This window comes from Camelus ferus, chromosome 32 (assembly GCF_009834535.1).
Source record: "Camelus ferus isolate YT-003-E chromosome 32, BCGSAC_Cfer_1.0, whole genome shotgun sequence".
NCBI classification, from domain to species: Eukaryota; Metazoa; Chordata; class Mammalia; order Artiodactyla; family Camelidae; genus Camelus; species Camelus ferus.
This window is the reverse complement of record NC_045727.1, coordinates 1253792-1269149: the sequence shown is the minus strand read 5'-3', so window position 1 is coordinate 1269149 and position 15358 is coordinate 1253792. Positions and strand designations below refer to the sequence as shown.

Below are 15358 nucleotides of genomic sequence, written 5' to 3'. Positions count from 1 at the left end.
CCATCCCCTCACCGCCAGCCTCTGGCAACCACTAATATATTTTCTGTCTCTATAGATGCACCTATTCTGGACATTTCATATGAGTGGGATCATAGGAAGCCAGTCGCGACTGGCTTCTCTCACTTCGCAAAATGTTTTCAAAATTCATCCATAGTGTAGTCTGTACTTCATCTTTTTTATGGCTGAATAAGAGTCCATTGCATGGATGGACCGCGATCTCAGTCGGTCCTGAGTTGATGGACATTTGGGTTGTTTCTGCTTTTTTGGCTCTTGTGAATGGCGTTGCTGCGAACATTCATGTGCGAGTTTTTGGTGGTCATGTGTTTTCAGTTTTCTTGGGTAAGATTGCTGGGGCTCGATTACTTTTTGCTGAAATAATCAGCAAATTCATGCTTATCCGTTTTCACTTTTTCCTTATGTTTTCTGGTCCTTGCTTCCCGGTTATGTACGTGCTGTTGGGGGAAGCGCCCCAAGGTCAGGGGAACATCCGCCCCTAAAATTCACATATAGCTATGGTGGGACAAATACCATGAATGCAGGCATGTTCCTGGTGTCCCTCTTCCCTGAGCCTGCCAGAGTTCTCACCTGCCAGAGAGTTCTCACATTGCCAGCCCTCTCCTGGCCTCCAGTCCTACTGCTACTGCCATCCTATCGCTTAAAGACGGAGGGTTCAGCTTATGGGGTGAGAGGCTAAGTACATCAACGTAACAAAGGACGGTGGAGAGGAAGGGAAGAGGGGTCCCCAGGGGCTGGAAGGACAGGAAGAGTTTGTACAGATGTTTGGAGGAAAGAGATAATGAAAGCAGTGGTGAGGTTTGGAGGGAAGTGAGTAAGAGCGAGGTCCTCTGAGAGATGCAATGACATTTCCTCCTGGTGACCTTAGCTGCTGAACTGTGCTGTGTGCACGGAGGCTGCTTGGAGCCTGGATCTCGTGGATTTCTGGGTTTATACAGGTTACATGTCCTGCTTCTCTCCCTGTTCTTTTACCCCCGCTGCCTCCCTTCAAGGTGCTGACACGTCCGCTCCCCACTGCAAGGCTTTCTTTGTCTTTGATGAGGGAGCTGACCTTCAGCATCTGCCTCCCCTCCCTTCCAGGTGGCTTCCTTTAATGACCCCGACTTCCTCAAGCAGCTGGAGATGTCCATAAAGTACGGGACCCCCTTCCTGTTCCATGATGTGGATGAGTACATCGATCCTGTGATTGATAACGTCTTAGAAAAAAACATAAAGGTCTCCCAGGGCCGGCAGTTTATCATCCTGGGAGACAAGGAAGTAGACTACGACTCGAATTTCAGGCTGTATCTGAACACCAAGCTGGCCAACCCCAGATATAGCCCCTCCGTGTTCGGGAAAGCCATGGTGATCAATTACACTGGTAAGAGTGTGCAGACCTCAGTGGCCAATTTAGGTGCGCTCACAATCTGAGCTCACGGCTCTCATGGGACACCATTTCATTCAGTGAATCATTCTCATGGTCACATCTTAACTGATCAGTTCTTAGTGATGGAGCAACCCCTGGAAGGTTTGGGGGCCCTTTAGAAGGCTGTGAGTTATGTGTCTTGAGGTGTGCTGAGCCTGGACCATGGGGCTCAGGTGTTCACACTCAGCAAGGTGAGACCCCTTTCTGCTAGGCCAGGGGGTTATTCTGTATTTGTGTATTTAAATACGTGGCATGATTTTGGGATTTTGGATTTTAGCCCCTTCCTCTCAACTGAATCCTGTGAAGAATTAAATGCCACTTCTCACGTTTTCCGGAGTGGTCATCCAGGTTCCTAAATGGGTTAATTGAGTTTGGGTATGTTTTCAGTGAGGGTCCCCCAAGATGTGGGGGCCCTGGATTTGATTTTGGGGCATCCTCACTCTCATGTCCTCTTCTCTGGGTAGCAGCATCTGTTGCCTTCTGCCAGGCATTTTTCACCTGGGGCTTTGGAGTGGTTTTGGTGGGAGAGTGAGTTCCCATGTTCCCGAAATGCTGGGCCCGCCCTCCACTCCCCAGGCACCACTGGGTAGGGAGAAGACATGGCAACCAGCCTGATGGGGAACACGGCAGTGAGGGTCTCCCTTGTCCCCCTACAGTTACCCTGAAAGGCCTGGAGGACCAGCTGCTGAGCGTGCTGGTGGCCTACGAGAGGCGGGAGCTGGAGGAGCAGAGGGAGCACCTCATCCAGGAGACGAGCGAGAACAAGAACCTGCTGAAGGATCTGGAGGACTCCCTCCTCCGGGAACTGGCCACCTCCACGGGGAACATGCTGGACAACGTGGAGCTGGTGCAGACCCTGGAGGAGACCAAATCCAAAGCCACAGAGGTATGAACTGCAGGGCAAATGCATCAAGTCAGGAGTGGGGATCTTAGCCATGGGGACCCAGAGGCCTTCCCAGGGACCCTGTGCATCAGGTCTCTTTCCGTTGAGAGCAAGAGAAAACCCAGCCCTACTTGGCTTAAGTCCAAAAGGAATTTATTGGCTTAGAAAACAGAAAAGGCCAAGGTTGGCTTCAGGTAGGGCTGGATCCAGGACTACAAAAATATCATTAGGACTCAGTTTCTTTCCATTTCTGGGCTAGAACTGCTGCTGTGTTGGCTTTATTCTCTGACTCATGGTCACAAGGTGGGTCTGACCTCGTGTCCCCTGAGGTTCAAGTCCAAAGGGAAGAGGAAGAATCTTTTTCTGCCCCTATCATGAAGGTCCTGAGAGTCACTTATGTCCTGTGTCCACCCTCAACCACTCCCACGGCCTGGGGATGCCACGTGTGGATTAGTTTGGCCCGAGTCACCCGCTCCTCTCCTGGAACTGGGGTAGAGCCCCACATATGAACGAAGGGAGGAAATTGTAAGTGTCCAAATAAAGCTCAGGGACTGTTGTTAGAAGAAGGGGGCCCGAGTGTAGGGCATTCAGGCCACAAATACCTACCACATCTTGCAAGAGGGTGGGTGCCCTCCCAGCCCCTGTGAGAACTGCGTGGATTTCTTTGCCACCCGCCCCTCCCCGTACCTTCTGCCTTTTTACTTTCTTGCCCCTTTTGTAAGTCTTCCTGGTTATGGCTGTCAGTGGCAACGTGCACCTTTGCTTTTAGGTGTCTGAGAAGCTCAAGCTGGCGGAGAAGACAGCCTTGGACATCGACAGGCTGCGGGACGGCTACCGGCCAGCTGCCCGGAGGGGGGCCATCCTGTTCTTCGTGCTGTCGGAGATGGCCCTGGTGAACTCCATGTACCAGTACTCGCTGACCGCCTTCCTGGAGGTCTTTGGCTTGTCGCTCAAGAAGTCGCTGCCTGATTCCATCCTCATGAAGCGACTGAGGAACATTATGGACACGCTGACCTTCAACATCTATAATTATGGCTGCACGGGTGAGCGCCTCTTTGCACGGATCAGGGCCAGTGCACTCCGTATGTGCACCCCGCTGTCTGTCTGTGTGTCCAGATTTCCTCCTCTTATAAGGACGCCAGTCTGATTGGATGAGGGCCCACCCTAAGAGCCTCATTTTGCCTTCAGCACCTCCTGGAGGCCAGTCTCCAATTGGGATTAGGGCTTCAACATACGGATTTGGGGTCAGGGGGACACAAGTCTCCCATACCAGCTGAGCAGGAGAAAGGTCAAGGACTAGGCTCACTTAACTAGCCAACCCGTCTTTATTTATTTATTTTTATAATTGAAGTACAGTCAATTACAATGTGTCAATTTCTCGTGTGCAGCACAGTGTCCCAGTCATGCATATACACACATCTATTTGTTTTCATATTTTTTTCATTAAAGGTTATTACAAGATATTGAACATAGCTCCCTGTGCTGTACAGAAGAAACTTGAAAAAAATCTATTTTTATGTATAGTGGCTAACATTTGCAAATCTCAAACTTCCAAATTTATCCCTCCCCCCCTTTCCCCAGTCACCACACGATTCTGTTTCTGTTTTGCAGATGATTTCATAGTGTCTTGTTTTGTTTTTTTTAAGATTCCACATATAAGTGATATCATATGGTATTTTTCTTTCTCTTTCTGGCTTACTTCACTTAGAATGACAATCTCCAGGTTGGAGATTGTTGTTGTTGCAAATGGCATTATTTTATTCCTTTTTATGGCTGAGTAGTATTCCATTGTATAAATATACCACAGCTTTATCCAGTCATCTGTTGATGACATTCAGGTTGCTTCCATGTCTGCTATGAACACTGGGTGCATGTATCTTTTCAAATTAGAGTTCCCTCCAGATATATACCCAGAAATGGGATTGCTGGATCATATGGTAGGTCTATTTTTAGTCCTTTGAAGAATCTCCATACTGTTTTCCATAGTGGCTGCACCAAACTATATTCCCACCAGCAGTGTAGGAGGGTTCCCTTTTCTCCACACCCTCTCCAGCATTTATCGTTCATGGAGCCAACCCTTCTAACACATATAAAGTCGAATTCAAATCACAAATTTTGACTTTGCACATTTTTTTCCCAAGAACACGTTTCTTCTGTTAAAAAAAAAAAAAAAGGACTCTAGTATTTTGCATCTTCCTAGCAATAGTCTGTTGGTTGAATGTGCTTACTGTACAATCAAGATTGGCAAGATCTGGCCCACTGCCCGCTTTTGTGAATCATGCTTTGTTGGCACACAGCCACGCCCGGTGCTACACACACTGTCTTTCACGGCACCACGGCAGAGCTGAGTAGTTAGCACCAAGCCTCTCTGGTCTGCAAAGCCGAAACTATTTACTCTCTGGCTCTCTATAGATAGTTTGCGAATACCCCTTCTAGACCATACGAACTTTGGCTTTGAGTCAGGCAGCGAGTGGACCGGCACTTGGTCGGGAAGGTGGCTTTGTACCTCTGTCATACTGTCCGCACCTGCTTGTCCTCTTCCCGGAGACGTGGCCATTTCAGACGCGTGCGAGCGAGGGGCGCTTTGGGGCAGGCCGTGTAAACTGAGCTCAGGTGTTTTGCGCTCAGATATTCACAGACACCAAATGCAAAGGGCCCTCGTGGCAACCACGCAGCCTAGGCGCTTCATTTTATTTCTCTGCAATTTAAGAAACCCCCGTGTTTAAATGCACTTATTTTATCCAGACCCTTCTGTTGTTTCTCTTCAGGGTTGTTTGAGAGGCACAAGTTACTCTTTTCTTTCAACATGACAATCAAGATTGAACAAGCAGAAGGGAGGGTCCCCCAGGAAGAATTAGATTTCTTCTTGAAAGGTAATGACTTTGCCTCGTTTCCTTCTCCCCAGCTCCCTGGACCCACGCTGCATGTTTGTTTGCTGAAAACAAACAACAACAAAAATTCTCCTTAAAACATGACTTCCAATAACACTGCTTTATGACATATTTCAACTGATGGTTCCAGCCTCCGAGATGGTTCTTGTTGACTTAGAGCATCCAGTCTCTGCCCTAAGACTGCTCCGCGGCCGGAAGCCACACAGAGCTGCCTGGCTGCAGTCGTGGGCGGTGACGGGGTGGGAGTGGATTTCCTCCCAAAGTGATAGCAGTCCACGGCCGGAGCTGCTGGCCCTTCCCGACGTGTTGGTGTTGACTGTTTGACCTCTCTTCCTCTGTTGTGACCAGGAAACATTTCCCTGGAGAAGAGCAAACGAAAAAAGCCCTGTGCTTGGTTGTCCGACCAGGGATGGGAAGACATCATTCTTCTATCAGAAATGTTTCCAGACAGCTTTGGGAACCTTCCTGATGACGTTGAGAAGCACCTGGCTGTCTGGCAGGAGGTGAGCTCACGTTCCCTGCGGCCTGCTTCCCTTCCCCGTGCGTCAGTAGTCGCCACACTTAACTACAGCTACAGCCTGACTCCTTACATGTGAGAAGACACTCCTCCGAGTGACCATTCAGAGTAGAGTGAACACCCTCTAGCTCCCTGGATGGAATTCTCCTTTACCTAGCTCAGCTAGTTTTATGGGAGAACCATCCATCTCTCTGTCCATCTGTCTATCCATCTGTCCATCCACCCACCCAGGAAATTTGTTGAGCATCTGGGGATGGACCATGTCCCTGATGGGCACTGGGGACACAACAGTGAATAACACTCAGTCTCTCTGCTCCTGGAGAGAGTCTCTCTGCTTTTGTAGTTTTCTGGGGGTAGAAAATGACAGATCCAAGCAGAAGTGGCCTATAGATTTCATCCTTTTACGGTGGCTTTGGGGACCGCCCTGTAAAAATGGGGGCCCATGTCATTTCCGAGTTGACGCCGCCATGAATGTTCTCTGCTTTTTCCAGTGGTATGACCTGGACTCACCTGAGCAGTTTCCATTCCCCCTGGGCTATGATAACAACGTCACCCCTTTCCAGAAGTTGCTCATCTTGCGCTGTTTCCGCGTGGATCGGGTGTACCGCGCGGTGACTGACTACGTGACTGTAACGATGGGAGAGAAGTAAGTGCTTGGCTCGTGTCTGCTTGGCCCTTTTTGTGGATAGAATGTCTCATGTCACCTGCTCCTGGACTCACAGATGGCAGTGGTTGGCCAGCTCCGGAGAGGACTGTCTGAGCAGGATTTGGTAGCCGCAGTAGAGTAATGCTATTCAAGAGAAACACAGTATGAGCAATGTACGTAATTTCAAGTTTTCTAGTAGCCACATTCAAAAAGAAACAGGTGGAATTAATTTTAATAACAGTGATTATCAGTACATAAAATATATTCATATATAACAACATATAACACATTAATAACATTAACAATAAATGATTGTATTTAACTCAATATATTAAAATATTATTTTGGCATGTAAATAATTGGGATATTTTGCATTTTTTTTTTTGTTAAGGCTTTAATAATAATGCTATGTGACAGGGGAGGGTATAGCTCAGTGGAAGAGCACATACTTAGCAGGTACAAGGTCCTGGGTTCAATCCCCAGTACCTCCATTAAAATAAATTAATTAAAATAAATAAATAAATAAATAAACCTAATTCCTCCTCCCCAAATAATAATACTAATGCTGTGTGAATTCACACGGCGCATCTCGATTTGGACTAGCCACACTTCAAGTACTCAGTAGCCACGTGTGCCTGGGGGCTACCATATTGGTAGCTCTAGAATCGAGTGCAAAGCCAGGTGGATAATTTGGGGTTAGAAGCTCAGATTCGTCTTCCTGGCCGGCAGGTGATGCAAATGAGTGAATGAGGCTGGGCGGGGCCTGTGGCAAACAGGAGGTTTGTCGAGACCTGGTCAGCAGCCCCTTAACTCCTTGCTGATGCCTCCAGGTGGCAGTGGGGACCCAGGTCCTCTGACTTTTCAAAGGAAGCTAGAAATTTGGGTTTCTATACAAAAACTGCCAATCCTCATGGATTGGCAGCTAATTTATAAAAATCTTGGGATGTGGACCCATCAGGACACACCTCTGGAGCTGCCAGGGTGGGACCTCTGGGCTCAGTGCTGAGGGCACGTCCACCTGGAAGGCCGGCCGAGGGGCCCCCGTCAGGAGGCACCCAGCTCAGCGCAGACCTACTAAACCCAACTCGGATGCACTGGGCTGTGCAGAGAGGTCCCCGTCACTCAGAAGCTTCCCGTCCAGCGTGCACAATGTGCATAAAAGCTGGATTCTGAAACAAGGAAGACTGCGCAGAGATGCCAGAGGAGCAGTCAGAAGGTTCTGGATACTGGGAGGCCCGGCACTGGTTGGACTGGCCGGCCCCTGCCTGGCGCCGTTCTCTGGGGAGAGTTTTCCAGGTGAGTTTCTTTCCCCAGGTACGTGCAGCCCCCGATGATCAGCTTTGAAGCCATCTTTGAGCAGAGCACTCCGAACTCACCCATCGTGTTTATCCTGAGTCCTGGCTCTGACCCTGCCAGTGACCTAATGAAGCTGGCCGAGCGCAGTGGTTTTGGAGGGAACCGCCTCAAATTCCTTGCCATGGGTCAAGGTCAAGAGAAGGTATGTTGTTGGAAGGAACAAGCTCTAAATGTGGGTGAGGTCCTGCCCCTGTTAGGCACAAGTTAATGTCTGGAGTTCAGCCATGAGCACCGGCCTACACGCGAGCTCAGTGCACACCCGTTCTGCGGAGCAGTGTCTCGCGTGCAGTGACGACAGTGTCCACGGTGGTGTCGTTCTAGGGCTGCCCTTCTGCATTTGCCCAACCCAGTGCAGTCATTGTGTTCTGCTCTTTTCAAAGCTCACATACAGTCGTTATCTCCCTCAGTCCCTGCAACAGCCCCAGTGGATCAGAGCTGTCATTGCCCCCATGGCGAGGCCAAGGGGCCGGTCAGGGTGCAGGTGCCACTCACTGTGTCCGAGAAGCTGGTGCCCTGGGGGCTGAGGGAGGCCAACGACTGCAGCCTGGCAGCCCTGGGTGGCCCTGGAGGAATTCTAAAGGATTGTTTCTTCCAAGGCTCCCTCTGTGGCTCTTGGACCACCGCAGCGCTGTTAGTTTTCTGGGGACGTGGAGCGGGTCTGTGGGAGAGCACACGGGTGCTGTGGCTTCAGGACACCGACTCTGCCCATCTCTCCCCACTGGTGCAGCTGGCCCTGCAGCTGCTGGAGACGGCGGTGGCTCGCGGGCAGTGGCTGATGCTGCAGAACTGTCATCTCCTGGTTAAGTGGCTGAAGGATCTGGAGAAGTCCCTGGAGAGGATCTCCAAGCCCCACCCTGACTTCCGCCTGTGGCTCACCACGGACCCCACTCAGGGCTTCCCCATTGGGATTCTGCAGAAGTCCCTGAAGGTCTGGCTGCCGGACAAACACCGACAGACCCACAGCCCAGTTCCTCAGCTCACTACCATTTTGCTGTGTGTGTGTGTGTGTGTGTTTAGAAATAACCCTAGGATACCGCTGGAACCCTGTGGACCCCCCCCCTTCCCCATCTCTCCATCTCCCTTCAGAGATCAGCACTGTCCTGAATAGGGTGACAATTTTCGGGTGACAGTTGATGACTCCCAGGCCTGTCTTTATCACCTCTGCATGCACCCAAAACAATTTCTGGGTTAGTTTAGTTTTCATGGACTTCACGTCTATGAAATCTCCTTTTTATCTCTAATGATCAGCCCACCCACAGCCTGCAGGACTCGGGTGCTTGTGTGCGGAAGTTGGGAAGGGATTACAAGCCCTGTTTAATTCAGCCTCCAGATCCAGTTTTGGAAGGGTTCTGTCATCTCTCTGTCTCGGTTACAGGAAGAGGGAGTACTTAGCTCCTTCTGTTTTACATGTGAGGGTCCCGTGGATCAGAGGGAGGTTCAAGAGCCTTCCTGGGGTCATTTGCTGAGGAAGGACAGAGCTGGAACATCTAGTTTTTGGACTCATTTGCCTGGGCCCTTGACCTCTGATGTTTGGGGAGATGGCTCTGTAGGGATGGAGGGAAGGCCAAGGTGTCTGCTCTTTGCACCCACTTCGGAGCCCTGCCGGTGGGCCTGGGGTTTCCGTCACCATCTGCCTCCTCCTCTTTCAATAGGTTGTCACCGAGCCGCCCAATGGGCTGAAACTCAACATGAGAGCAACGTACTTCAAGATCTCACACGAAATGCTGGACCAGTGTCCACACCCTGCTTTCAAGTCCCTGGTCTACGTGCTGGCGTTCTTCCACGCTGTGGTGCAGGAGAGGAGAAAGTTTGGGAAGATCGGGTGGAACGTGTACTACGACTTCAACGAGTCTGACTTCCAGGTGAGCACGCAGCGGCTCCTCTCCCGGCCCGGACTGCTTCCTTCGTTGCTCCTGCCCATGCTTTCAGAAAAGTCAGAGCGCAAATGCTTTTACGGGTTTGTTCCTCCTCTTTTAAGGTCTGCGTGGAAATACTGAACACGTACCTAACAAAAGCCTTCCAGCAGCATGACCCTCGGATCCCGTGGGGCAGCCTCAAGTACCTAATTGGGGAGGTAGGAGTGTCCCGGGGACCCTGTGCGGCCGCCTCTCAGGGCCAGCTGGGCTGTAGCCTGGTGCCCCCTGTACATGGCCCCTGAGCACTCTGCGACCCCCCCTTCTGCTCCTGCTGCCCCTCAGCCAAAGACCCCTGGGTCTCTGTGAAGCACCCCCAGCTCATCACCCTGTTATTCTTTGTCCTAAGTGAGTGACCTTCACCTGGGGGCTCTGGACTCATCACCCTGGGGACTCGCCTTCTCCAGGAGCTGGCAGTTCCCCACCTAGGATGCCTTAGCCACGTGGCTGGAGCCGTGCTCCTGTGCAGCAGGCCCGAGGTCCACTGTGGAGACCATGACCTTATACAGAGCTCACGGGACAGCTTACCCCATGGCTCAAAGAGCGACATCACCATTCCAGAGACACAAGTGGCTGCTGGCTTCGTGGGTTGTTTTGTTCCATTTGTTTGTTCACCATGTTTTGGGGTGTTTGCCAATTGCACCCTGGCTCCCAGCATTTCACAAGAGCTGCTTATCGCTGCAGGCTCTCAAAGCTTGCACACAAACCTTTTTGTGTAAATGGCCTGTGCAAATTATCACTGTTTGAGCTGCATGGTGGCCAGGCGGCAGGGGTCTCACTGAGGGCACGTCTGGTCTTGACCCTGGGCTGTCCGCTGGGCCCAGGGCCTCAGGGTCCACCTGGTAGGTTCTGGGTCCCGGCCTGCCCTCACTCGCTGTAACTGCAGGTCATGTATGGAGGCCGGGCCATCGACAGCTTCGACCGGCGCATCCTCACCATCTACATGGACGAATACCTGGGGGACTTCCTTTTCGATACTTTCCAGCCATTCCACTTCTTCCGGAATAGGGAGGTGGACTACAAAATCCCCTCGGGTGATGTCAAGGAAAGATTTGTTGGTGAGATTTCTCAGACATCGGACAGTATTTTAAAAGCTTTTTTCTAAGGGGTCCCGTACATTCCAGCCGTTCTGTGTTCTGTGGTTGCTCTTCTGACCCCTCTCTGGGTGGGGGCCCTTGGCTGGTCGGGGGTGTTTGCTTATGCCTTTGGTGGGGGGCCCAGTGGGCTCTTCCTGGCCCCAGAGCTGACGGAGTTAGGTCAGACTTCCTGTCCTGGAATGATGGTACATATGTCAGATTCTCCGTGGAAGGGCAGAGTGGCCCAGGGAAGCTCACTGAGCCATTTTCATAGAAGGTAAACAGAGAGGTGGTGTGGAATTCTTATAAAAACCTTGTCACCCTCTAAGTGGGAAGAAGTCTAACGTGCCTGTGGATGTTGAGGGGGCTGCGGGCCCTCAGAAATCGGGGGTGGCGTGGGAGGTGTAACCTGTTTGTTCTCTACGACCACAGAAGCCATTGAGGCCCTCCCGCTGGCCAACACGCCCGAAGTGTTTGGTCTTCACTCCAACGCTGAGATCGGCTATTACACTCAGGCAGCTCGAGACATGTGGGCTCACCTGCTGGAGCTGCAGCCTCAGACGGGTAAAGTCCACTGCAGAGGATGGTGTTAATGTGACTGGGGACAAAGGGCACCGAACCAACGTGCTGCTTTGGGTTCTGAGAGTTTCCGCGTGGCTGCGGCCTTTCTGAAGGCACAGGACGCCCCGGTCCCACACTCGGATGCCTGGCTCTCTCTAAAAAGTGTCCTGGTTTCAGGGGAATCCAGCAGTGGCATCAGCCGAGATGATTACATTGGCCATGTGGCCAAGGACATCGAAAACAAGATGCCCAAAGTCTTTGACTTGGACCAGGTCAGGAAGCACCTTGGGATAAGCATCTCCCCGACTTCGGTGGTGCTCCTGCAGGAGCTGGAGCGCTTCAACAAGCTTGTCGTACGGATGTCCAGGTCTCTGGCTGAACTCCAGCGGGTAAGCCTGTTCCCAAAGTGTGCATTCATGCCTCCCGGTATAACCCCTGGTCTTCTCATCGTCTCACCCAACTGCTCTTGATTCTGTAAACAGGCCTTGGCTGGAGAAGTCGGGATGAGCAACGAATTAGACGATGTAGCCAGGTCTCTCTTTCTCGGGCAAATCCCAAATATCTGGAGAAAGCTTGCCCCTGACACCTTAAAGTCCCTGGGGAACTGGATGCTCTACTTCCTGCGGAGGTTCAGCCAGTACACAACGTGGGTAAGTGAGAGGCAGCAGGCTGCTCGCCGGCTCAGGATTCGGCCTGGGCCCCCTCACACCACCTCCCAACTCCTCCCGTCCCCAGTGGTACCTCTGTCAGGTGCTCTGGAGATGGGCTCTGACTCTACAAGCAGATTTCTATTTGTTTTTCCTTTTCTTTTCTTTTTAAGACTTTGAAGTGTACTGTGCACAGCATGATTTATTCATCTAAGAGCCTCTCTTGGCAGTGGTTTCATTGAAGTACACCTAGAACTCATCCTTTCTAGGCTGGTCCATCTCACAGACTTCCCATATCCTTTCCCCTGATGGACATTCAGCCGGTTACCATTGGGGGTTTTTTGTTTGCTTTTTGTTTTTTGTTTTGCTAGTACAAACAACATTCTGGGGCACGTGCCTTTGGAGACTCATAAGAGTCTACTCCATCGGTAAGTGCCTACAATGGAAAAGCTGAATCAGAGCGTGTTAAATTCTGACAGCTCTTGTTGGATGAATTTTTTAGAGAAGTTGAGACCACGGTATATGAGCATGATTATTCCCTCACCTCTCTGCAACATGGTGTGTTCTTAATAGTTTGAACCTTTGTCTCCTTGGTAGGTAAAAAACAACACCAAATATTTCTGATGTACATTTCTTTAATTATGGTGAGGCTGAGTGCATCTTACAAATTTATAGACATTTTGTGGTTTTCTGCGAATTGTGTTTTTGCATCTTGATTTCATTTTTATCAAGTTCTCTATCTTTTAAAATAGATTTTTAAGAACTCCTTGTACATCAAGGAGATTAACCCCTTTGTCTGCTGGTGTTGCAGGCATTTCCCCAGCTTGTCATGAGTTTTTTTGATTTTTGTGGTATTTTTTCCAAAGGAAAGTTTAATATTTTAATGTAGTCAAATAGATCAGACTTTTCTTTTACAGCTTCTGAAAACATGCTTTGGAGGCTTGGTTTGGTCCTTTCGTTTTATTTTATATAAAAATTCTCGGCTCCATCTTGAACTTGGCTGTCGGCTTATTTTTCCCAATGGGCTGCCAGTTGTCCCAACACCCTCTTTCTGCCACTAAGGCGAACTATATCTTTTGTCCTGAGCTCAACTTCCCGTCAGCTTTGACCCTGGCATTGGATGGTGGCCCCAGGCTTCTACCAGCTGCCCTCCCCTCTCTCCAGGTCACTGAGAGCGAGCCCAGCGTGATGTGGCTCTCGGGGCTGCACATCCCGGAATCCTACCTCACGGCCCTGGTGCAGGCCACCTGCCGGAAGAACAGCTGGCCGCTGGACCGCTCCACCTTGTTCACCCAGGTGACCAAGTTCCAAGATGCAGACGAAGTGAATGAGCGGGCAGGACAAGGTACGTCCAACTCCCTGTGGATTCACAGCCTCTCACGTGGGGTCTCCCTCCCGAGCCATCCCCCATCTGAAGGGGTGAGCACAGTGTGGGCCCAAACGGGCCAGGCCATGGTTGAAAGGCAGACTGCTGCAAATATTGGCCGTGTTTGTGCGCCTTCCACGTCTTGGAGTCTCTGAGGGTGAGGACAGACGTTTCTCGTCCAGTTTCTCCACTGAGATGCAGGTTGATGTCAGAGGAGGGCTGAACCACGTTCACCCTGCTCGTCTGTGGGAAATGGGCTCCTCGGTTAGAATTAGATCTTTGAAACACCCAGATCACCAGGTGGCTTCCTGGGAAACCGTGAGGGCCGAGGGGCATGGGAGCCAGAGAGCAGGAGGGACTATGTAGGAACCATTCAATTGTACACCAACTTCAAGTCCCTTAGACATTCGTTACTATGTGTGCAGACTGTGGCTGGAAACCGCTGTTTCCCCGGGGCTATGTTGTCTCAGTCAGAGGACATTTGACTGCAAGGTCCAGAAGCCCTCTCGAGCTAGCTTAGGGAGAGGGGACTTCTGGTGACCATTCAGGAACACTCAGCCCCAGAGGAATGGCGGTGCTCCCCTCTGCTCCCAGGCAGGTCTGTGCTGTCCTCCTCCCCCACCCCCCAACCTCCGGACTTTCTCTGTGAGGCTTCTGACTCCCTGCTCCCCAGTTACTTTGGCTCTAGGGGACTTGGGGTTGCCATGGTGCCAGCTGACTCTGATGTTTTCATCTTTGCAGCCTGGGGGCCCAAGGCCATTAAGTCTGTGGGCCTTGATGCCAAATTGTAGGGCGGAGGTGACTACCCCTCATTCACGTTGCTGTGGCCATAGGGAGGGCCATGGGGTCTGCAGGATGTCCCATATGGGCTGTTCCTCTACAGAGGGAAGGTGGACAGGACAGATTTGATGGCCACCTCTTTGGGGAAAAGGCATGGGCTGTGTCTGGGGAAGGCGAATCAGCTGCCTCTTTATTTGCCCGATATGCACAGAAGAGAGAGCCGTGTTACAGCAGGATTACCGATGCTTCCGCTTAAATCCCGCTCTCTTCCTGGTGCCTCTAGGATGCTTTGTCTCAGGGCTGTATCTAGAAGGCGCTGACTGGGATATAGAAAGAGGATGTCTTATCAAGAGCAAACCCAAGGTGCTGGTTGTTGACCTGCCGATCCTGAAGATCATCCCCATCGAAGCCCATCGCCTCAAACTGCAGGTGAAATTTCCCCTCTTCCCCTCTCACTGGAGATACACACCAGGGGGTTTCAAATAGCCTTGACCTTTGAGCACAGGTGCCCTTAACCTTTCCGGGGTGGGGGAAGTCTTGAGGCCACTTCCTGGGGAAATGCGCGCGCGCGCATGCGTGGATGCAGAGCCTTCAGCGGCCGCGCGGGTTCCCTGTTGGCGGCTGTGGTCCAGACCAGCTTCAGGAGTGGCTCCTCCCTTCCTGGGGGAATTCTGCGGGCATTGCTTGAATAAGAATGGAGTTACATCCGGTGTGGACGGCAGGAGCCTCCTGCTCCGGCTGACCCACTTTTCGTGAGCGTCTGCGGAAGGCAGAGGGGGTGCCCTCGCAGGGGCCCCTCCGCACCCTTAGCGCTTAGATGGAGCCTGCGCCCGCCCGGGCCACGCACTCCCCTCTGCCCGCGTGGGCACTCACACCCCTTTCCTGTGCAGAACACCTTCCGGACGCCTGTCTACACCACCTCCACCAGAAGGAACGCCATGGGGGTCGGCTTGGTTTTTGAAGCCGATCTCTTTACCACGAAGCACATTTCTCACTGGGTCCTGCAAGGGGTGTGCCTCACCCTGAACTCTGATTAACCCTTTGGGTGACGGAAAAGGCCCGACGGATTCTGTGTGCGGTGGGCGATGGATGTGCTGGGAATTCGCGAAGACTAACCATCTTCCGTCACTTCCTGGGGCCTCTCGAGGCAGGAGGGGGATTCACATTCTTTTTTCTCTTCATCTGAAATCAGCCATTTTAATCTTTCCATATTAAGTTAACCTGAATGGTTTTGTCCTTTTAAACTATTTTTTTTAAAGGATTCTGTGCATTAAAATAAGTTAAAACAGTGTTTTAAGATGT

At 51.3% G+C, this 15358-nt stretch overlaps 1 protein-coding gene across 1 annotated transcript in view; it reads left to right on the top strand.

The window, feature by feature from the left end:
• Positions 1-15347, top strand: part of DNAH10 (dynein axonemal heavy chain 10) — a 120609-nt gene extending 105262 nt beyond the window's left edge. The window contains exons 63-79 of the mRNA XM_032471301.1: positions 1096-1375; positions 2077-2306; positions 3073-3346; positions 5072-5176; positions 5543-5697; positions 6203-6357; positions 7672-7855; positions 8441-8641; positions 9366-9575; positions 9692-9787; positions 10513-10684; positions 11135-11266; positions 11441-11652; positions 11746-11913; positions 13075-13255; positions 14340-14485; positions 14947-15347. Of these exons, the coding sequence (XP_032327192.1) occupies positions 1096-1375; positions 2077-2306; positions 3073-3346; positions 5072-5176; positions 5543-5697; positions 6203-6357; positions 7672-7855; positions 8441-8641; positions 9366-9575; positions 9692-9787; positions 10513-10684; positions 11135-11266; positions 11441-11652; positions 11746-11913; positions 13075-13255; positions 14340-14485; positions 14947-15093 (3048 nt within the window). The 3' untranslated portion in view covers positions 15094-15347. The remainder of the gene's footprint in view (positions 1-1095; positions 1376-2076; positions 2307-3072; positions 3347-5071; positions 5177-5542; positions 5698-6202; positions 6358-7671; positions 7856-8440; positions 8642-9365; positions 9576-9691; positions 9788-10512; positions 10685-11134; positions 11267-11440; positions 11653-11745; positions 11914-13074; positions 13256-14339; positions 14486-14946) is intronic.
• Positions 15348-15358: the final 11 nt, after the last annotated feature.